The sequence below is a fragment of the Sciurus carolinensis genome, chromosome 9, assembly GCF_902686445.1.
Source record: "Sciurus carolinensis chromosome 9, mSciCar1.2, whole genome shotgun sequence".
Lineage (NCBI taxonomy): Eukaryota > Metazoa > Chordata > Mammalia > Rodentia > Sciuridae > Sciurus > Sciurus carolinensis.
The window spans coordinates 39,822,518-39,846,973 of NC_062221.1; the positions used below are offsets into that span (position 1 = coordinate 39,822,518).

The window sequence follows — 24,456 nt, forward strand, 5'->3', positions numbered from 1 at the left end:
TCTCTTCAAATAGTTCTGATCCATGTCCTTTGACCTTAGCTTATTCCTTATCTAAGTCCAGTTACACAGTTTAATATGCCCCTTATTAGGGCTATGTTACAATATTATTGTGCTGAGCTCTCCATGGTAGCTGTATCTTCCCAACTGTGGATGAACACATTTCATCTGTGGATGAATACATTTCCTATTTTACTTAGCTTAGAGCTATCTGATATAAATTCCTCAAGTTTTTTTTTCTCTCAATATTTCCCATCCTTACTCATCTCTACTTCTCCCCATCCTCTTTTTCAAATTACAGAAGTTTTTCTCTTGTTTATGGCAGATTTCTTCATCTCTACTTCTTATGTGGTCTTGGTATATCAACAATAAAATTTTTCATCTTCAGATCCTACCTTCTCCCAATGGCTTCTTCCCTTCTTTCGTTAGTTCATATCTGTATGCTAGCAGGAGAGTTTTGCTGTGTTGAAAGCACAGTCGTGCTAACCGGTTTCACTTTAAATTCCGTGTCATAACTCTCAAATGATTAAGCATATGACTGAATCTATATATAGTGATATAACCTATATTAATCTATAGTGATATAACCAGGTTATATCACTTTTACCTTCCTTTCTCTTCCAAATAGTTTTTACCATCTCTCCATACTTTTGCCTTTATCCCATCTTTTCTCTGACCTCATCCAAAAATGTAGGCAATCTATCATGCCAACAATCTCCCAAAGTCTCTCATAGAATCACATGGAAAGCCTTCACTTCTATTAGTATGAAAGAGTTGGCCCTATTACTCTCAAAGGCCATCTTCTCCATTGTGTTTTGGATTCCACTATCTTTAACATCTCCATATCTTTGCTTTTGCAATTATCCCCCCCTTTTCTGGATAGTCATTTCTGCCTTCTGGAATGTTCTCATCAACATAGAAACATGGTCAAGTATTTTCTATCTTTAAGGTATGTTCACAGGGACCCATATCCCACTAGAACTTTGAAAGCAAAATTTATGATGACTATAATCAGTGTCTCCTTTTTCTCATCTTGTAGCCCATACTAATCAGGATTCCATCTCCACCCATCCATGGTCAGCCAGGACCTCCACATTGCCAGATTAAATGGCAGTTTCTCTGGTTTTATTCTCCTTTGCCTCTCAGTATCTTTCAACACTGTGGACTACTTTCAGTCTTCTTAAATTTCTCATTTCCCTTCTGTGGTAATATACTTTCTTAGCTTTCCTCTCTGTCTATGTTCTAGTTCAATGTTAAATTTGTATTTCTTGTTTTAACTACATGTGAATATAATTAACTATAGATTCAATATCTTCATTTGTAAGACTTGTAAAGTCAAAACTGATAGAGTCAAAACCAAATGCTGATTACAAGTCTAAGTCCCAAAGATGCTCTTCTCAGTTTTTCCATATTATTAAACTGTCCATTCAACACTAAAACCAAAAACCCATGACACAAAATCAGCAAGTGACAGAACTTGGAATGGAACTAGAGTCTTTCAGTTCTATATAGACTGCCCTTTCAACCTCATCATCTGTTTATATGCATTATATTAACCAAGAAGAGGCGTAGATACAGTAGTGATAAATAGAAAAAGTATTTTAGCATTTAATTTTTAAATTTTTAAATGTTGATAGACCTTTATTTTATTCATTTATTTATATGTGGTGCTTAGAATCAAACCTACTGCCTCACACATGGTAGGCAAGCACTCTACCACTGAGCCACAACCCCAGCCCCAGTATTTTAGCATTTTAAAACTGAACTTCCTCATGAAGAGACATTATTAAGGTCACTGAATTCATTAGTCTCTTCTGTATAAAGTTCTATGTATCTTGGTTTGCCAGTGTGGCCTTCAAGTCTACTGATATATTTCTAGTGTTAGTAGACTGAAGTTTTTGCTACGGTGATATTTGCCTTTCAAAGAGCAAACTAAATAAAATGGCAGGAAAAAATTGACTACTAATTAAGATACAACTTCTAAAGTCAGTCTTTTCCTGAATGCCCTAAGGAATCCTTTCAGGAAGAGAGAAAATGTTGGTGGATTTTTCCTTTATTATTAATATTTGGTTTTTAAATATGGACACAGTTTTAGGGGATGAATACGTTTGCAAATGAATGAAATAAGCCTTTTGCAATCTGAGTGGCGCATTTTCAGTTATCATGACAGAGGGGGTCATTATTGGCAATGATTTATGAGCTATAGGCTTTCTGTAGAATTTACTTGGGAAAGGAATTTGCCACACAGTTGAATATATTTAGTGGAAATATATTTTTATTTTTATTTCCATTATGTGACTATTTGGCTAAGTTCTTTCTGCAGTCATCACCAGACCTCAGTATTTACTGACATGTAAGCCCTTCTTGGTGGAAATTTGTATTATGAAGTATTTCAAAACCTATAGGTAGAATAAATCTTTTCCAAGCATAGTAATATTTAACAATGAATTATTGCCCATCATCTAACAAGTGTATTTTAGGGAACTTGCTTTACCTTTTGCCTAGAAAACAGTGTTTTATATTGATGTAATTTCTTCAGAGAAGGTCTCAAAACATTTTATACTATAACCATTAAATCTTCACACTGTGCTATGAAGTAGCTCTCACTAATTTCCAATTATTAGAAGTTAGAAACTTCTAGACATAGCATGTTAGATAAAACTTCCTTCAAAAGAGTGCATAATACAGTTAAACTTAAGTTCCATGCATACTTATTGAAAATAATGTATTCAATACCAATGGGAATCTGTGAGCATCATTTTTTAAGTATGATTTTTTTCAAAAGAAATATATTAAGTCATTATTTGTCATCTGGACTAAGAATTCAAAATGTCAATTACTTCTTGTAGGCAGCTGGAGATATGAGTTTGAACTTGTTTTAGTCATATAGATATATGTGTACACACATATACACATATATGTAGGCACATGTATACACATGTATAGATATAAAGCATACATATACACACATATGCAGATATGCATACACATGCATAATCATATGTATACATATATACACATATATATGTGTGTGTGTGTGTGTGTGTGTACACATATATATTCTTTTCAGAACTAAGGATTGAATCTAGAGGTGGTCTACCACAAAGTCCATCTCTAGACCTTTATATTTTTTTATCTGAGAGAGACTCTCACTAAGTTACCTAGACTGCAATCCTCCTGCCTCAACCTCCCAAGTAGCTGGAATCACTGATGTGCATCACCTGGCTTAGTCCCATGTGTTTTTTAAAGAGGTTACTATACTATGGTTAATTTTTCATTTAAATTACTACCAGCAGACATAGAACTGTACTGATGAACTATCACAGGAAACCAGCCAGAATGAAAGGAGTTCACATGCAGTTCTTCAGATGAATACTTCTATTGATTTCCCCCCTGAAATTCTGATACATATTGGAGAATGTATTGCAGGTTCTGGTATTTTAAATATAATATATCTACTCCAGGGATCAAAACTCTTAACACCAACACAAGACAGGCACTAAACAGTAATGTATAAAGAAGGCTGAGTAAAAGGAAATAAGGAGCTGTGAGCACTATGTTGACTGGAGAGGGAATTCTGGTACTGAAGAGGACACTTACTGTTTACTTCCTACTAAGTGTTGTCCAGAAGGAGGAGACAGACACTCCTGCCAATGTGTCTGGATTTACTGACTCACTAACCAAGTGCTTAGTGAACACCCACCATGTGCAGACACCGTTCTCAGCCTAGGGACACAATGATCAACAAGTCAGACAAGATTCTTGCCTTTGTGGAACATAAACTCATATAGAAGAGATAGAAAATGGAAGAGCTATCAAATAAATATGTACTGTGACATCCCCTATTGATAATACAGGTTGACTCTTTCTAATTCAAAAATATCAACTCCCAAGTCTCCAAAATATGAACTTTTTGAGCCCTGACTTGATGGCACATTGGAAAATTCCACACTTGACCTCATGTGGTGGGATGTAATCAAAACGCAGGTGCACTGAAAATATTGCACAAACATTACCTTCAGGACACATGTATAAAGTGGCTAGGAAACAAATGATTTTCATGTTGAAACTTGCATCTCATCTGCAAAATATCTCATTATGTATAAGCATATGTTCTGCAAACTGAAAAAAATTAAAAATGGAAGGCATTTTGGTCCCACACATTTCAGATAAGGGATATTCAGTCTGTTTGTAATGAAAAGAAGAACCAAGAAAAGACAACAGTAAGAACTAAGACCCTAAGGTAGGGGTGAGCTTGATGTGTTTGGGAAACTGGTCAGAAGCCGAGCTGGGCTGAAACAGTGAGTAGGGGGATAAACAAGCAATGAGATCAGAGTGGAAGGAAGGGAGAGGGAAGAGGCACATCATACAAGGCCATGAAGCCAGGGCAAAATCTAGCAAGAGTTAGGACTTTATTCTAAATGGGATGAAAAGGCATTGGGTGGTTTCGAATAAGCAGTGAGATGCTATGATATTCATTTTTTTACAAAAAGGTCATAGACATAAAGAAAAAAGAAATTATGTTGTATGAAGGAAAATGGATGGAGTTGAAAAACTTCACATTAAGCAAAACCAGCCAGTCTCAGAAAGTCAACAGTCATATGTTTTCTCTGATCTGTAGAAGCTAGAGATAAAAGGGAACTCTTGAAAATAAATAAAAGGGATAATAGTAGAGCAGAGGAAGATTATCAGGAGAGAAAGGAGGAAAAGGAAAGGAAATGTAGTAGGGAATGAAATTGACCACATGATGTTATATGCATCTACAAACATATCACAATGAATCACACTATTGTGTACAATTACAATGTACCAACAGTGTGACTGTACTTCAGGGAGTTGACCATGGGGTGTGTGTGTGTAAAAGTTCTATTGAGGAAGTAGCAGCAGAGGTGTCAGGGACAGATTTGAGATTTATTTTTTAAGTAAAGTTGAGTATTGCTGATGTAAATGTAAAGAAAAGAAGAGTCTCTGAAGATCCTTGCTTTGGGAATTCAGGAAAGAGATACATGGGAATTACTGCTTCCAAAATGTGGAGTTCAGTGGAAGAACAGTTTGGGACAGTGGGATGGGTATATTTGGAAATCATGAGTTCTGTCTTCACTGTGTAAATTTTGAGAGGCCAAATGAATCTGATAAGTTGTAAGATTCTGCCTATGTTCTAACTAGATAGAATAATCTGGAGGTTTATAAAGGAGAAGGCTGGATGGTAGTGCTTAGGCCATGAGCAAGAATAGGATCACCTACAAAGGGAGGGCATCTGGAAGAAAGGACAGAGAACTGAGGCTGGGACCTCAGCACCTAGCAACTAGAATATGACAGAAGGTCAGGAAATGCTGAAATGTACAGGAAAGTATGAAGAAAACCTGGAGAATGTGATTTCCTGTGAGAAAATCTAAGAAAAGATGGAAGAACTTGGTCAATGATGCCAAGTACTGCTAGAAATCAGGCAGTGTGACATTAACTGGAGAAGGTTTTGGGATATGAACAGGATTATCTTCTCTCCTGATTGGATGTTTTCAATTAGCAGATTGTAAAATCTCCTTTTGTAACACACAGTTCCATCCATGCTACCACGGGCATAGATTTATAACCACTATTGCAATTGGAATTAAGCACATTTTCATAATCCCAGAAAACTCCCTGTGCTATTTGTGGCTTGCTACCTGTTCCCTACCCCTAACCTTTGGCAACCACTCATCTGACCTCCATCACTGGAATTCTGGTTTTTTTTTTTCAATAATGTCAGATAAGTGGAGTCCCATGGTATAGAACCTTTCATCCAGCATAAGCCTTTAAATAAGCCTTTAAGTCAGCTAAGTTGTTGCTCACCAGAGTTCCATTCTGGGATGAGTAGTATTCTATTATATAAATATGTCATAGCTAGGTTATTACTTAACCCTTCAAGGACATTTGAAGGTTTTTTTCAGGATTTTTTTGGTAATTTATGATGAAAACTACTATAAATATTTTATATAGTTTCTTGCATGAACATACCCAGGACTAGAATTGCAAGGTAACAGGATAAGAGTATATTTAAGTTTATACGAAAATGCCACATTATTTTTTGGAACGACTATAACATAGGTTATTGGCTTTTAATTCATTTTTAAAAATAGGAAACTTTTCATTTTTTAAGAAAAGGTAAACCAGGTGCAGTAGTGTATGCCTGTAATCCCAACAGCCAGGAAGCTGAGCAGGAGGATCACAAGTTCAAAACCACTCTCCAAAACTTAGGGAGACCCTGTCCCAAAATTCAAAATCAAAAGGGTTGGGAATATGGCTAATGGGTTAGGTGCCCTGGGTTCAGTTCCTGGTTTAAAAAAAAAAAAAAAATGAAGGAAGAAGAAGGGAGGAAAGAGAAGGTAAAAATCCAGAACTTTATCAAAAATTTTTCAATTTTTAAAACATCTTAGTGGTCAAATTCTCTATCTCTACAGGCCACTAGTTTTCAAACCTTAACATAACTCAGTCTCTACGTTAATAATGGGTAAAAACTGAGGAGAGAAGAAATAATGTGCTATTATCCAAAAACCCTCAAGTGCTAGTTCTTCTGACTTTAAACATTGTGTTATTTCCATTGTTCATGCTACCTCCCTTAGAACTGTTTTTACCCTTCAGTGGAATAGGTTGACCTGCTGCTCAAATCATTTTCTGTTTACACATAATATTATATAGGAAAATCGTTTGGAAGTGTGAGACTCTCCCTCTGATTAACTCTATTATCTTGGGTAAGTTTTCTTCATCCTTCCTGAACCTCATATTTCTAATCTGTAAGCAAAAGTTTTAATATTATTTTAAGTCTTCATTTGCATAGTATATTGTCCAAATAAATACAATTAATTCATTTAATAGTATCATTCAAAAAGAAAATTTTGAACAAATATTTATCTAAACTCTACATGAAAGCAATCTGAGAAAGTTAACATTACATGGTAGTAAAACTGGCCTGGGAGACCTGACTTTTAATACCAGCAATGCTCTAAATGTTCTTAGCAATCAACATTGCATTTATCTTTCTAAAAAATAATGGAGATTGATGTGATGAACCCTAAGATATCAAATATGATTTTATGTACTTCAAAGTAAGACTGACAGTGGGAGTCATATGTAAGAAGGAGGAAAAAAATCTCAATTCTGTTTCATAGAGATGTGTGTACCTACCTCCACTACCAGACTCTTAAGTAAAAATATGTCACCCTAAAGTGTGTGTTTCAAAGTGTTCGAAAAAAATCAGTTCCCTGCACAATTTTAATCTTTCTTTCTGCTTTCCGATTTTGCTCGGTCCTAAACTAGTTGTTTCTAAACTCAAAAGGGTTCTTGCTTTCAACAATAATTGATTAGCATAATCCGTCTTTAGTTTATTCAATCATTCAAAACCCATTTTAAACATCTGTTATGAGCTGGGTAATGCAAGACGATGATGGCACAGTGGACTAAGCCCAATGACAGGGATGTGCACAGGATGCTTGGGAGTGTGCAGGGCTGCATCTGCCCAGAACTGGAAGCGAGGATCAGGGATCATGAAGGATGATCTCTAGAATTGTAGCCAATATCTATGCAGTTTCAATGATGATTTATGCTTTTGAGAAATACCACAATCCCAATACTCTTGTCCTGTTCTTTTCCCACTTTCTTTTTCTGAAGGATTCAGGAATGAAGACTGGAAGAGAATGAATCAGTGTAGGTACTCTCAGTAGACAGGGTGTGTCCACCCAACACAAGTGAAGAAACATGGACTCCAGTGGTAAAAACAGTAGTCAGACTATCTAAATTCCATATTGGTAACAATGATTCAAAATCTCTTCTTATTTCTCATTTCCTCACTTGGAAATTCAGTGACTGTAATGCCTGCCTGCTCAGGACAGTTGAAATTCATATGCTGAAGCCAGAGCTCACCAGTATGTCCCCAATTGGTAGCATGTAGCAGGATTTGCAAATTAGTTTTCAAAGTAATGGTATGTTAATATAACAAATGAATCGTATACATCAAAACTGATTAACATACCCACATGACACTAATTACGTGTGATCAGCTAATTCATTGGTTTTACTTACACATTTTTGTCCCAAGGCTATTTTTAACAGTAGTTTCATGTGCTTGTCGACCCTAAAAGGGACAGATAATAACATGCCATTAGCTGAGAAAGAAACGTCAGCTGGAAAACAACCTATTTGCTTTTTGGTCGTTGATTCAATACATGTACTTTTTATATCCTGAAGATATTGAGAATTCCCTAAGTTACCTTAAGGTAAGTGTTTAATACTCACAGATGGACTTGTCCTGGTCTTTCTGCATCACTTGGTCAACTTAACATTACTTATAGCTTTATTAGTATTCCAATATGGTATAGATATTTACAATGCTAAATAGTTCTCAGACTTTTACTTTTATATGTACAGAGTGTTGATAAATTTCCAATAAAGTTTGTCATCCTCTCAACAGAGAAAGTGTGCCTATTGTTGACATATATTCAGGTTTCTCTTTTGTTATGTTAATAACCATCTTTTGCTTGTTTTGGAAAGGGATTGAATTGGAAATTGTCAATAGCTGTGAAAAGAACAATGGTGGTTGTTCCCATCACTGTGAACATGCAGTTGGTGGGCCCCTTTGTTCCTGTAACCATGGACACTAGCTTGATTCGGATGAGAAAACGTGCATAGGTAATGTTTGGTAAATGCCATCTTCATTCAAAAGTTGCCCTGTATTCATTTAGTCCTTTCATCTTAATGCTCATTGCTGTAAAGTGAGCCATATCTCTCAAACTTCAAGGAGAACTGGATTGGACAGTGTCTCTGGCTAGCGGATAAATGTAAAGGAAAGATCACTTGGCAGAAGATATCATTACATTTAGATATTTGCCCTGAAATTAAGGTGATTTACAGCTTTTAAGGAAATACATGGGCTTAATAGTTTAATTCAGGAAAATATTCCATGGTCTACCTAACTATCTAATGTGATTCATATTCCAACAACAGTTGCTACCATGTGTCCCACTTCTCCCTGCCTCAAGCAGAAACTAAATCAAATGTACTGGTTTTCAAGTTAGTAAACACTTGGATAAATATTCAACTTTAAAATACCAGGTCACTGTATTATGAAAGAAAACTTTGGAAGATAATCATTGTTTGGACATCCCAGTCCAAGCCCATTCCTAATTGCTAGCTCTCCTGACATACTATTAGAATTAATATCATTTGGGACAATGAGAAGAATAAATTTCACCCTGACCTTCCCTCATAATTAAATGTTTAATCAAGATCTTCTGGGGTTAAAAAAAAAAAAAAAGAAAAAGAAAAAGAAAAAGGAATATCTACTGTAAGGATAGAACATCAAACCACATTATTATGAGCTCTGGTTCTGAGGACACTTTCAAGACTTTAAACAGTGATTTGTCATCATTCAGGAATTATGATACTATATTTGCTTGTCTTCTTTTGTGATGCTGTCTTCAAAATTATAATGTAAATGCTAAGAAAAAAAAATTCTTTGGTCCACTCCATGCTCTTCACTATGGTGAGAGACAATCTATAAATACCCAAGTAAAATTAATGGTTTAAGAACTGGAGGTGTTTTTGTTTGTTTGTTTGTTTTATTTTTTGATCTTGTCTCTATGATGGGAGAGGATGAATCTCAAGAAATTTTGCAGTATTCTGGTTTCATAAATTACTTAAGCAAAAACACTGCCATTGCTTACATTTTTTTTCTATTGTTTGTTCTAATTAGTTATACATGATAGCAAAATGTATTTTGATTTATTGTTCACAAATGGGGTAAAATTTTCCATTTCTCTGGATGTACAGGATGTGGAGCCACACCATTCATGTAGTCTTACATGTACATAGGGTAATGATGTTTGTCACATTCACCATCTTTCCTTCACCCTGCCCCTCCCTCATTTCCCTCTACATAATCCAGTATTCCTCTATTCTTCACTAATGCCCTCCCCCCACCCACTTACATTTCTTGATCCAACATTGTTTACTGCATTGCTGCCTGAGTCTGTAATGGTTAACTTATTGAAATCAACTGTTTTCCTTTTGTCTTTTGGTACAATGAAAAAAAAAATGCTTGCTATTTTCCCCTACCATGATAATGTTTATATTTATGGAAAATTAAAGACTATCTGACTTCCTTTCTTCCTTCCTTTCTTCCTTCCTTTCTTCCTGCCTTCCTTCCTTCCTTTCCTCCTTCCTTCCTTTCATCTGTGTTCCTCATCTGAGTATTGAGTAAGGGAAACTGATATTTTATTAAATCTTGTCTTTGCAAATTATAATTGATGTATTTCTTTACTTTTTGAAAAGTACAATTTAGTAAAGTTCTTATTTACAGTTAGAAAAAAAATAGCATCTGCCAGGGTCAAAATGCAGAAAATTGCATATTTATGAGATTATAGCAGTCAATATGACAATGTTACATTCTTTATGGTTCAAATTTATTTCATTTTCCAATGAAAAAAGAGTCATTTCTAAAGACAAATATTCACTTAATGTAAAAGGCAGTGATTCGTGCGGAGTGCATTTATATATACATTGCTTATTTGCCTGGGAACAGATTAAAGTCATGGATGCTTTGTAAAAACATTTATGCATGAAGGAAATGAAATATTTTTTAGCTTATTTTGGTATCAACTATTTTTTTTAAAAGGTGAACATACAAAGAAATGTGAAAATAATTGAACCAAAATGCAAATGGTCAGTCAGTCTTACCAGAATATGAAAACTTATTAGTGCTACAACCTAGATAGAGTTGTACCACAGTTTGAAAGACTGCTATTAATAACTAATGCAAGTATCTGACCAGCAACAAATTTAATAAATTTAAGTAATCCAGTTATTAGAAAATATTTTTTAAAATTCTAACTTATACACAGTAACTCTGTATATCAGACAGATAAAGACTATGATGCATTTCAGATCTGAAATGTTTAATTATTTTGCCTGGCTACAACTGGTGTTCTACTTTTAGTTAGGGCTCAATTTTTATGTACATGTAAATGGTGCAGTATGTCTCCATAGTGAGACAATATTTGATATATTGTCCAATTTAGATAAAATATGATCATCATAAGGGAGAAAAATTAAAAGGGAAAAATTATTCAGTGAAGATTTCAGCAAATGAGATCTGAAAAGAAATCAAGAAATGTAGAAAATAGTTGATGTAAGGCTGAAGTGCCAGGACATTCTAAGAAAGGGTTGTTGTAGAGGAAGAATGGGGTTGCAGATGAATTTAGAATTAAAAATGATATATGTGAAAGAATCTAGAAATATCCCCAGAGAAATGACAGTGGAATAATAATCCAAAATGCATCATAAAATAACGGTCAGACCAAGGGACTTATTACCTAATTATGAGAGGCATTTAGGCTTCTTGCTATTTGAGACCTGTATTACTATTTGGAGCCTCTGGTGGTAGCTAAGAAGACTTTTTTAAAATCTGGAAATTTGAAAAATAACATAAAGGGCAATGTTTTAGATGAAATAAAACAATTATATTTTTTAACTTTTTTTATCCTCTAAGCCATGCCATTTTGTCTAAAAGGCAGAAGTTTTAATAAGTGAAATTGAGCAAATTATACTGTTCTGTTTTGTGCATTTACAAATATATAACAATGAATTCCACTGTTATGTATAATTACAATGCACCAATAAAAAAATCATCTGAATTTTTGTGAGAGGAAGTGCTTGTAATATTTTACAGGAGAAAGAATGTTTTGTCTCCAAATGACCTTCATTCAGATATTTTATGGCGACCCCTCACCTTGATTGACTGATTGCATTTTCTTTCATTTCTGTCTCTTGTCTTCATTTCCTTGAGTTGGTTGGTACCTTTTCCCAGGTTAATTGAGACAATGACCCTTTTTTATCTGTGGCTGCTCCTGTAGTTATGGAGCAATAGGATTTTTGTAAACTCAGCAGTGACAGGCCACCCAACTTAACAGAGAGCTGAACTGAACCAAGGGCGGAGAGCCAAAAACCCTGACCACACAATTCCCAGGTGCCCAGCTTAAGGAAAGCAGAAGCAGGTGTCTGTTGCTACTCTTTGGCCATTATATTAGAAAAGACCACTACAAAATTCAGGCAAAATAGATTACTCTTCAGCTGAGGTGTTTCAGTTTGACATCTTCTGGGGCATTTCTATTTTCCCCAGGGCACTTATGTTTTAAGAAGAAACATTCAGGCTGGTAGAATTCTAGAATAATAGTACTGCAGGAGACTTAAAGATCATGGGTAGAAAGCTGCTCATTGGGCAGGACATTAAAGGCAACAATGTCACAATTGTAACAAAAACCCCCCAGATCTCACTCATCCCCACAAGCATCATCTAAATGTTCAAACAAATGCTCTGAGTTAAAACACAATATTTAAAGTAAACCTTCTGTCCTTTCTCAGAAGTATATTACCACTTCTCTTCCCAGTTGTATGAGAAAGGAACTTTTGCTGGAGAGCACTCTTTGATCTGAAGTTCTAGAAGAATAAGCGCATTATGGAGTTTAAGATGGTCTCCTTTTTTGCAGCTGTCAAATGCTACTAAATGGAATTCTTTGGCTCCTCTCTCTCCAGCTGTTTTTTAGTTCTTCAGGTTTATTCATTCCAATGGTGTTTGAATTAGAAAAATAGCAGAGATCTCTTCTCCTGTTCTTATAAATGCATTTGGAGATTATTTACATTCTTTTAAAATAAATAACAGGCAAAGAAGAAGCATGTTGGAAACATAAGTCAGAATAGGTCTTGTTATCTTTGAGTTATAGTTTCCTCAATGTTTGTACTATAGGACCTGAGAAAGAGGAAAACAGCAGGAACACTGTTTTAATTTGGAAAGGAGGCTTCTCAGAGATTCCTTAGGTTTGCTCAACCCCTGTCTCTGCAGTAACAGGTGTGTCTCTTCCCTACAGACCTTGATGAGTGCGAGAATGGAGAGGCCTGCTGTTCCCAGCTCTGCATCAACTATCTAGGAGGCTATGAGTGCAGTTGTCAGGAAGGCTTTCAGATCAGTTCCGATGGTTGTGGATGTGATGGTAAATTCCAGAGATCTAATATGCAGTAGTGGATGTGATGGGGCAATCAGAGGAGGAGGACTCTGAGGTGCAGCACTGTGACACTAAAGAGATTGGATTTCTATGTGGTTCTACCAGTTCCTATTGTGTGACCTTGGCAGTTCCAACTTCTATGAACCTCAGATTTTCATCAGTAAAATGAAGGCAGTATTAGGATGAGCAAATAAATTAAGGAAAGTAATAGATGCAAGTATAGTGGTTGACACAGAGAAGTCCCTCAACTAAAATAAGTGATTATTATCATCATATTCATTAGTGCTTACCTCATCTCCCACACGTGCATATACACACATACACATGAACATGCACACCTAAGCAGTTACAATGTTCTAATTTAACTTTCAGGTAATTTCTAGCTTGTGAGGTTTTTTTGTTTGTTTTTTGATATAGGGGGGTTGGACTATAGTGAGTAGAGTCAGTTAACTTTCTTTATGCTATTAAAAATAGGTCATGTAAGTCATTGCTTGATTTTCTTTAAAAAGTTACCTTTGATGTACAATCTTTAAATTTTCATTTTTTAATCATTATTATTCAAAACTACATTTTTTCTTGAAATCAAAGCAAAGATCAAAATGTTGATCTCTACTCAAATAACAGGTCAAATGTATGACTTCAGTGTCTCAGAGAAAATAATGTTTCTTTGCTTAAAGAAACAAGTGCCTTAATTCTGTTGAGATTTTTTTTTCTTATAGATAGCAAGGCCCCCCAGCCTTTCAGTATAGATAACAGCAAAAATCACACAACTATGTCTATATATACTACACATAGTAGAGTATATTACCATTTACCACATTGTATCCAATTAGCAGAGCCAACAAAAAATTTTGAATTTTATGTACCATCTGCTCTTTGGCAGAGTGAGCCAAGAAATGATTGTATGGCATGAATGTACATACTTGCGTACACATATCCAAATGGAAAATTTATCTGTAATCTGAGGCAAAGCCTAGAAATACAGCTTCATTTGTGAATTTTTAGTATCTCGTACACATTGACCGAAGTCTGGACTCAGATCGGTCATAAATCAGTAAGTCATATGAGGTCAGAGACTAGAGTTCTTCCATCTCTAAAGTTCTCCAAAATCTTTGTACCAACTTATTCAGAGAGTAAGGGTTCCATCAAATATTAGAATTCATGAATGAATGAACATTGTCCAAAATGGTGCATAGCCTAAAACCATGGTTTTTAAAGTTTTGTGTTCTTTATCTGACACTCATAATCAAGGTCTCAGAAAGACCTTACTTATGTAGATAAACTACAATACATTTGGAAATAAGCAAAGAAAAAAGAATTGGCAGGGTACCTGGAGAAAGCATGGGTGGGGTGGGGCTGTGCCTGCTCTCTGCATGGCAATGCACTGTTATTGGCTAATAAAGGTCACAGAGGAACACAAACAGCAGATACTTTTCCATCTTGCTAGATGTGGATGAGTGTTTGGATGTCAGCACAGTCTGTGACCAGCTCTGTATCAATTCTGTGGGAACCTATGACTGCATCTGTGCAGGAGGCTACAGAATTGGAAGTGACAGGAGAACTTGCATCTGTAAGTAACTCGAGAATTTTCTTGGGTCTTTTCTAAACTGCTTCCACCCTCATTTTGTTTTCAAGAGCAACAGAGATCACATATTCCTCAATGCCACCTGTCTTCCCCATTTCATCTTCAACAGAGATCACATATTCCTCAATGCCACCTGTCTTCCCCATTCCATCTTCATAGTCCGAGACCTCTCTCTGTCCCCTCTTCCCTACACCTTCCTTCCTTCCTGCTTGCTTTTCTTTCCCTCTTTCTTTTTCTTTCTTTCCTTCCTTCCCTCCTTTCTTTTTTCTTGTCTCTCTCTCTCTCTCCCCTCTCTCTCTTTCTTTCCCTTTTGCTCTCTCTCCCTCACTTTCAACTCCCAGTAGTTTTCCCTTCATTTTTGATAGACTTTTGAATGGGCCATCTCAAAAGTGCTTTGCCTGTCAGTGGCTTCCCCTGGGCTGCTTGGTTCCAGCCCTCACTGCTCTGTCCACTTGATCAGTGTTTCCTTTTCCAACCAACATGCTGAAACCCAGCATGTCCTCTATGGTCTTAGCTTTAGATGATGATGAACTGGAGGGTGAAGAAGAGGAATTAGAAGTTGTGAGGTTTCCAGGACTTCTACTCCAGAGCCTGCCTCAGCTGGGTCATTATGTTGCTACCTCCCCGGCTGCTTCTAATGAAGATGAAGAAGATGAGGGAGAAGAGGAAAAGGATTTCCAGGAAATAACTGCTGTGCACAAAGACGGTGAGTAAAATAATTGACCTCATTACACAGGCCTCTCCTTATTTTTAGGTAACTCACATATATTCTGTTGAGGCAGTTTCATTATCATTATTTAACACCATCAAATGTTTTAACATGAAGTTTGCAAAAAAAGTCTGACTAAGATCACTTCTTTACTGCTTCTATCAAATTTCCCATCTTTTGCCTTTCTTCTTCTTGCACAATAAAGAGGTGCTGGGTAGGTATTTGCAAAAATCAAGGTGTAGGGTGAAGAGGTGCCCTTGCTATATTACACAGGGAAACAGAGCGGGAAAATCTTTAAATTCACATAAAGGGGGAACAAACCAGGATTTTAAATTCTTCTAATTATTAAAATTTCATTAGAAGTCACCTTATATAATTAAAATCTACCTTAAATAGCCTTATAGTTTCCTTTCTAGATTTTAAAACACAGAACCAATTGTTTAATATGCTCAGATGAAGAAAATATCATCAAAATGTGAACAGTTTTTCTTCCATATCCAAGCAACAGAGCTCAAGCATTAAATCATTTCCGATCAAAATAAATTAGCACAACCTCTATCAAAACTAACTGTGCACAGCCAGTCAAAAACTGCTTTTTTCTTTTCTTTGTTAAACAGAGCTACACATTTTGTTCTACTTCAGTTTGTTGTGTTTTAGCAATATAAAAGCTTGATGACTGCTATAGAAGGCATTTATAAAAGAGCAGAAATATTTTTATGTTATGAGAAAATCATAATAATAATATCAATAAATGCTTCTACATGAAAGGAGGAATATTTTTATGTTTCTTAACTAAGCTTCTGATTCTTTGGCTACTAAAATCAGAATAGAAGTAGTTCAGGGCAACAGACAGTCAGAACTTGATTAACCTGAGTAAGTTTTGGAACGAAGGGAAACAGACACACCTCTGCTGTGTCCCACGCCCCGCTGCCCCACAACTGTTTGCCAATATATGGACTGTGCTGGGAAATCCAAAAGACAGCTGCTAAGAGCTAGGCAGAGCTAGGCACAGTTCTCAGCAGTACAATGGTGACAAGGAAGCAAAAATTATATCTCAGGGTCCGTCAAAGTAGAGACCTTGCTAGAAATGGCAACTTTTAAAACCATTATATCTGAAAGAACTCACTCTAAAAATAGCAACAAAATTTGAAAAAGAATGAACCTTAAGTGAACGCAAGTCTTATTCAAATTAAAGTGATCTTCCTCAAAAACAGAATGGAGAAATAAATTACATTGGTATAGTTCTGTAATGGGATACTCTACAGCCAGAAAAAACAAAATCACATACATATAATGTGGATGACTCTTACAAACATTACATTAATGAAAGAAGCTTCACACCAAAGAGCACATATAATTCCATTTATATAAATTTCAAAAATGAAAGCAATCTAAGGTGTTAGAAATCAGGATAGTACTTAATTTGTGAGGTTAATGACATACCCATCAAGTCACCTTTGAGATTTTAGGTAGCTGGTAATATCTTGACCTCAGTGGCATTCATATAAATTGTTTATATCATGAAAAAATTTTAAAGTGTACACTTGAGGTTTGTCTACTTTTTGCATGTGTACTCATTTTGGGGGGCAGGGATACCGGGATTGAACTCAGGGGCACTTGGCCACTGAGCCACATTCCCAGTCCTGTTTTGTATTTTATTTAGAGACAAGAGTCCCACTGAGTTGCTTAGTGCCTCGCTTTTACTGAGGCTGGCTTTGAACTCTCGATCCTCCTGCCTCAGCCTCCCCAGTCTCTAGGATTATAGGTGAGCGCCACCATGCCTGGTTTGCATATGTATTAATTTTTGTTAAAAAAATTATTTGTAAAAGAAAACCATGCACATAAAACCTGGAAAGAAAACCACTAAACTACCTGGGATATTTGTTATTAGTGTGTTCTGGAATTAAGAGTGAATTCTTTTTTATTTTTTCTTAAGACTCTGGATATTCTCTAGGGAACATATTCTAATATAATTGGGAAAAAATAAAGTGAGCTCTATTTTAAAGGTATCTCTTTGTTGTGGTCTCTCTGGAACTCTCTAGGATATATGCTTTCAAGAATCCTGGTTTTCTTTGGGCAATAAAGGATTTCCTTTCCATTTTCTGATATGTAGACAGTTAGGAACTGACTAAGACAGCATCACGTTGCAGTTATTTAGGTCACACTTTGGGACAACCTTGCAGCCGGAGCCATGAGGACAGCATCAACAGAGACAAATGCCTGAGGGAAAGACCCAGTGCTCCTGCCCTTCTTTGCAATGAAATTAAGTGATGGCCTGAGAAATGGTACAGGTCACCAAGCTACTGGGGACAAGTTCTCTTTAAGTCGTGCTCCCTAAAATGTCGAAAGAAGATAAAGAATTGATGTGGGTGAGAAACCAAGTCATTTACTGTGCATAAAGAATCCCTGTGAATGCTGAGGTTAAACTGAACTTGGAGCACAGAGGAGACTTTGTGTTCCCTGGGAAACCCGTGCTCTGTCTCTTGTTTCTCCACAAAATGTAAAAGTTAATAAAGGATCTTAATATTTTAGGCTTCTAAAACTCCCTCCATTTAAATAAGTCATCAGACCCTGGCAAACTATTCCCAGTGAAGGAATAAAAAAAAAGGAAAGGAAAGAATTTCTGGTACAAAGTGCAACTAAATGAAATTGCTTGACTTATTCCTGCCCATTTTTCATTTTTGTGAGATATTTTTCTTTTCTTTTTCTCTTTTTTGATATATGCTAACAGAGTCATTTACATAGGTTTAATTTTTTATATGTCTCTTCTGAGAAAATAACAAAGATTTAGGCATGGTATCACCCGAAAATCTTTTTCTTCATATTTTAAATGAAGATATGTTTTCTGGAGTTACAACTGATCCTACAATATGTACAATCAGAAAAATGAGAAAGTATACTCCATTTATGTATGATTTGTCAAAATGCATAAATGCATTCTACTGTCATGTATAACTAATTAGAACAAATTAAAAAATTAAATTAAAAAAACTGTCCTGTGATAAAATAAAGTATATTGTTTGTCTTTGTTTTCTTTTTAAAAATCCAGCATACACCTTGTTTCATAGAAGGGTTTGTCCTAGTCTTTATGGTTGCCTTGGAAAATGGTATAAACAGATTTTCTTCTAAACCTCCTGTACAAAAAAGGGCACAGATTTTCTTTCTGTTATATGATATAGATGTAAAGCATGAGTCGTGGCACAGAGAAGTGGGTTAGCCAAGATGACTTGTTAGGATTTTCTGCATCTTCCTTAGCATCCCTAGATCATGCTTCTCTGCTGTTTTAAAGCTTTAATTAAGAGTGTGCATTCCCTGTACAAATGTGTGTACTTCTTGTTCAGTCACTGGTAACCATCTAAAATCGAGCTCCCATAAATCCCTTTTGTTTTTATCCCAGGCACACCTCCTTGCCCAGCCCATTATTTCCAGCAATCTAAACCACCTGCCACTCGATCCCCTGTACTTTTTAAGTTGGTGCTTTCTGTTAAACTACCGTCTTTGATGGTCCATGCTACCTATGGCATGAAGACCTAGATGGTGACCCTAGTCTAACACAGCTATTTATCTTTCCAGTGGATTAAACTCTCTCTACATTGGCTGAAACTCCCTTACTAAGCTGTTTATTCATTGGCCAGGTCCCGTTCATATTTATTCGTTGTTAAATTATTCCACATCACAAGCACCCACTACTTCAGGGAAAAAAATGATAAAAACAAATTTAAAAAAAAAATTTGGAATTGCGACACCCAGCTATACAGTTATATTGAACTATAACTTGACATGCTCAATTATATAAAATTGGAATTAAGAAAATGTTCTCGTATGATTTTTTTGGAAGTAAACATTTACCTTACATTGTAAGTTGTGTTCATAAATATGCATCTTCTCAACTCTTGATCCCTAACATGGTAGCATGAGAAATAAAACTAAAAATTCCTATGCCAAATACATCAGAATAAAACATTTCCAGAACAAATGAATATAGGAGTATTAGAATTAAGCTGCTGATAAAATAAAGGCAGGATGGCCCCTTTGGCTTTAGAAACCTTGAACATCTACATAATCATGAGGTCCTATAAAGTGGGGTCTACTTGGGAAAGAACACTGACTTATTAGCATTTCTTTTCCATCCTCTTTCATCATTTCTACAAAAATGAAAACATAACAATCCCAATCCATCTATCAGTAATGAAAAAAAAAGCTTGTACTAATTCATTAATAATAGGAGGTATTGGGGGTATTTCCTTAAAAATTCCTATAAATTATAATAAATGGATGTGATCAATCATTCATTACCCATATTTTTAAGATTCTCAGCTTTGAAAATGCACCAAGGGAAACAGAAAGGAACATTCATCAGGGATCTAGAAAGTAGGCTTTCCTACAGAGTAACTCTTCTGACCTAATATCTTTTATGAAAATATCTACTGTGATTTTTCAGGAATTTCTCTAAGTAATTACAATGAAACAGTTTAAAAACTATAATATATCATTTAATTTTAATAGCAGATTTTTAGGACCCCGTTCCTTCTGAAGAAATTTCATATTGAAATCATTTATTTTTTGAGATTACCTTGTGCTAGGGAAGAAAAGATCATTTCACACAGCAGATGAATGGACTAGAACATGGAAGGGAAGGTTGATGATGTCTTCCAAATCATCCACTTGTGGTTAGGAACATGTCTTAAAATTCTCTTCTCTGGATCTTTGCTCTATTGGGTGCTAATGAAATATTTGGCAAATCCTTGTATTTTATGATATAATATTCTTCTTCATGCAGTAGTGCTAGATAATAGTGTAGGTTTGCCTGTATTGATGACTTGCGATAATCCAGACGCTGTGGAACCTACTGAGAATTCTTCAGCTTCATTTCACAGGTGTATTTTTTAAACTGTCCCTTCTATAGTTGCTGTGAGAATTCAGACACTTATTACATACAGATTAATAATGTAGAACTAACAAATGTTCATTTCTTGTCGCTGTGTCTTCTCTTTTGTTTTCCTCTCATCTTTTTTCTCACCCTCTTGTAGTAGCCTGTGGCTTGAAAGCAAATAAAAAGGTGAATGAAAAGCTGAGTTCCACATTGGCATCTGGAATGGTGTGGGAGAGTGTAGAGAGGAAACAATATAAATGTAGTTTTGTAATATTTAGCCTATTATGGTAAAATGTCAATTAAAATGATTGGTAAAATTGCCTCAACAACTATATTTACTCAAGTTCAAATAAAATCAGACATTTTTCTCAATGTATTTTTTTTATTCAAATACTAAACACTTTCCCCCAAACCAAAAAAAAAAAAAAAAACAGACAAAACTATTGTAAGCTTAACTTTATCCATCTTTGACAATGCAAAGTACCTCAGGACCCCCAAGAGAACCTTAGCTGCATTCATTTCTGGTTAAATAAATGACACTTTTTAATGCGTTTTTCAAAATAGAGGGTACAGTTTGTTTCTCATTAAGGTTAGTTTGAGTGGTGCTGCAAAGGTGTCTGGGCAGCTTTGGAAACGGGAGAGTTGGAGTTTAAGGAAAGAGGGAGATTTCACATCTGAACCTTGTTAACATTTCCTTCACCCATCATTATTTTAACTAGCTGCATCAGTAATTCCCCCAGGAATGATTATGTCATATGAACTAGGAATATGCCAGAGATTTTTTTCCTGGGTCTGCAAACTAGTAAGATTTTAATTACTTGTTATCCATCGTAATGGACAAGCTTTTCTTTCCCTCCATTTCTAATGCAAGAAGTATGTGACACTACTTGTTTTTTCTATTTTCTTCACAGCTTGTGCCCCAGAGATGGATGGGAAAGAATGTGACAGCATCTGCAAGTGTCAGAATGGAGGCACCTGTGACCTTCTGACTGGACAGTGCCGGTGCCCACCTGGGGTTCATGGGAAGATTTGCGAAGATGGTAGGAACATCTGTGCGGGTCACATGAGAATCTTTTCATTTGTTGAGGTTTCTACTAGAAATAAACTGAGTCAAAGTTTCATCTGCATTTTTCAGATGAAAAAGTAAAAGGCTGTGTCTGTACATACAAGAATGCAATGGCTTTGACCAATGCCATGTGTAATTGAACAACATAATTGATAATTACATCACCAACTGTGATCTAAGCAGGATGAATCTTAAGACAAAGAAAGCCTTATTTTTACCTGCTGAGCAAAAGGTTGAGCTGTGTATAAACATGTTTATACACACATATATAGAATATATATATAGTATAATATATCTACACGCATATAACATACATATGTTTTGGATGTAGAACTTGGGAAGACTTTATTTGTTTTGCATAATAAAAGAAAGAAAAATGTGATTCCCAAGACAAACAGAGAGGGAGAGAGATTACAATCAGGGAAAGAAGGAAAGGAGGGAAAGAGGAAAAAAGAAATGATGGATAAAAATCTCACAAAATACCAAGGAATGGTGTGTATGGATTTTTCATGGAAACCAGTGAAAAGACCCCATTTCCTACATGAGTTGACAAAGCACAAATATAAAGACTGCTTATACAGACACAAGAGCTGAAGGCAGAGAGTCAATGAGGATGTACATCTCTAGGGATTGCCAGAAATCATGGCGAGTTTATTAGATTCTCTCAGACCACAGAACTGGGAAGATGGAAACCAAATTTACTTCACTTTCTGAGGCACAGGAAGGGTCCTGCTGGCATTTCACTTACCTCTGAGCAATGTTTGTTTATTTATTTAAAAAATATAGGGGCTAGAGTTGTAGCTCAGTGGTGGAGCGCTTGCCTAGCATGTGTGAGGCACTGGGTTCAATTCTCAGTACCACATATAAATAAATAAATAAAATAAAGGTCCAAGAACAACTAAAAAATATTTTTAAAAATATAATAAGCGGGGCAAAGAACTGTGCCTGGTACTAAGACATGTTAACATAAAGGAAGTAGGAAAGTTCCTGGTCCTTCCATATGGAGCTTGTAGTCTCGTCCAAGACAAGCATAGGTATTACAAATGGAATATTAATGCGTGACTGGAAGTGAGACCATGAGGACAAGCAGACTGTGTGAGAGGGGAGAGACTTCTGGAGAAGGAACACTTAAGTGGAAGTCTGCAGACTGAGGAGAGGAGACAAGAGAAGAACCAGGGGGCAGCTTTCTAGACCAAGCAAGAAGGTGTGCAATGCACTGCAGAACCCCAAGGAGGCAGAGCAAAGGCATTAGGAGATAGTAGTGCAACTCAACTCATCCAGCACAGGGACTTGCAGTGCTCAGTCTGGTTTTTAACCTGCCGCAATGGCAAGTCACTGCAGGGTTTGAAGCACAGAACTTGGCATTATATATGTGGTTTTCAAAATATCTCTCCAGCCTCAGTCCAGCCAGCTTGGAAATGTCTTGAATTTCTCAATTTCATACAGTAACAGCTCTAGCAAGGTTTGCATATGGGTTAATATTTTCTTTGTTTGTCCTTCCACCCTCCAGGATGCCCAAAAGGGTTCTTTGGTAAAAACTGCAAGAGGAAATGTAACTGTGCCAACAATGGACATTGCCACAGGATGTATGGTGCCTGTATGTGTGAACCAGGGCGCTATGGGAGATTCTGTCATCTGAGTAAGTCACAAATGCCAGTTGCTTTCTGTGTGGAGCATGGTAACTTAATATATATGGACAAAGAGGAATAAGAACATAGTTTGTATATATGTGTGTGTGTGTGTGTGTGTGTGTGTGTGTGTGTGTGAGAGAGAGAGAGAGATCTAGCTTTTATTTAGTTTTTTTAAATTATAGACTCTAGATTTTAACAAATGAAAAAATATTTCTAATTTTTAACTTTTTTTCTAGTTAGTATTTCTCTTAAGTATTGAGAAAAGATAGTTAATAGTTTGGTTAAGTGGACATTTGACACTTTAGAGGAATTTAATATCAAGGGCCAAGGACAAGTCTCTTTCTGGGTTCTAGCACAAAACAGTTATTCCCTCAAGTTTCTAAAACAGGTTCTTCATTTTGCATCTTGCCTATTAATCACAGTTTTCAAAAGGTGCAAGAAAACAGTTCTAAAATATATATCTAGATAGGGACCCTCGTCAGGGTCTTTTAGAGTTTCTCCCAACAAGATAACTCTGTATGTTCACCATCCTGCCCTAAAGCTATGCGCAGGATCTGTGGGCCAGAGTGATCTCAGCTCCATTCCTCCACCTCTTTCATTTCCCTCTTCCTTTAGTTGAAGGACTCACTTCTCTGGAAATCTCTCCTGACTGAGTTTCAGTGTCTCTGTCTGTTTGGGCTGTTATACAGAATGTTGTGAACTGGACAGCTTGCAGATAATAGAAATGCATGTAGTTCTGGAGGTTGGGCAGTTCCACCTCAAAGCACTGTGGATTCTAGATCTCCTGAAGCCTGCTTTTTGGTCATAGATAATACTTTTTGTGTAGACAAGGAAATGGGCTTGTGGGCCTCTTCTATAAGAGCAAGAATCCCACTCATGACAGCCCCCACTCATGACCCACCTTCAAGGTCTCACCCCAACCTACAATCCCCCGGGGTTAGGGTATCAACATATGAATTTTGGGATGAACAGACCATTGCACCGAAAAGTATCATGACCATCTCTTCATAAAAAATACCTTTTAGAGTTTTATAGTCTATGTAAAGTTGAATATCCATGAGTCTTATCTATTTTATAAAAAGTATGTCCCTGGAAAATGTAGTGGTGAATACTACAATAAGAAACCCAAAGAAGGGATAATAGAAAACTGAACCTAGATCACAGGGAAAGGTTAGGCTTAAATAAGCAAAATAGAAGAGAAGGGGGTAAGGCATGGGTAAATGTGAGCAGTGGAGGTGTAGATGGTGTGTTCTAGAATATCATATATCTCCTAGAACATGCCCAGTGAAGACCAGCCTAGAAACAGATAGTCTGTTTCTATTATTGTTTCTGAAATATAGCAAGATATATCCCATATTTAGTAATACCCTTTTTCTTTTCCATACTGGAGGGTTGAACCCAAGGGTGCTTAACCACTGAGCCACAGCCTGCCTCAGCCCTTTTTAATATTTTTATTTTTATTTTGAGTTACAGTCTTGTTAAGTTGCTTAGTGTCCCATTAAGTTTCTGAGTCTGGCTTTGAACTTGAGATCCTCCTGCTTCAGCCTCCTGAGCTGCTGGGATTACA

At 36.2% G+C, this 24,456-nt stretch overlaps 1 protein-coding gene across 1 annotated transcript in view; it reads left to right on the plus strand.

Annotated features, from left to right (window-relative positions):
- The window catches only part of LOC124993589 (EGF-like and EMI domain-containing protein 1), a 623,779-nt gene that overhangs the window by 527,393 nt on the left and 71,930 nt on the right, over positions 1-24,456 (plus strand). Inside the window, 6 exon segments of the mRNA XM_047565459.1 lie at positions 8,521-8,658; positions 12,891-13,013; positions 14,473-14,595; positions 15,125-15,316; positions 21,104-21,232; positions 22,769-22,897. Of these exon segments, the coding sequence (XP_047421415.1) occupies positions 8,521-8,658; positions 12,891-13,013; positions 14,473-14,595; positions 15,125-15,316; positions 21,104-21,232; positions 22,769-22,897 (834 nt within the window).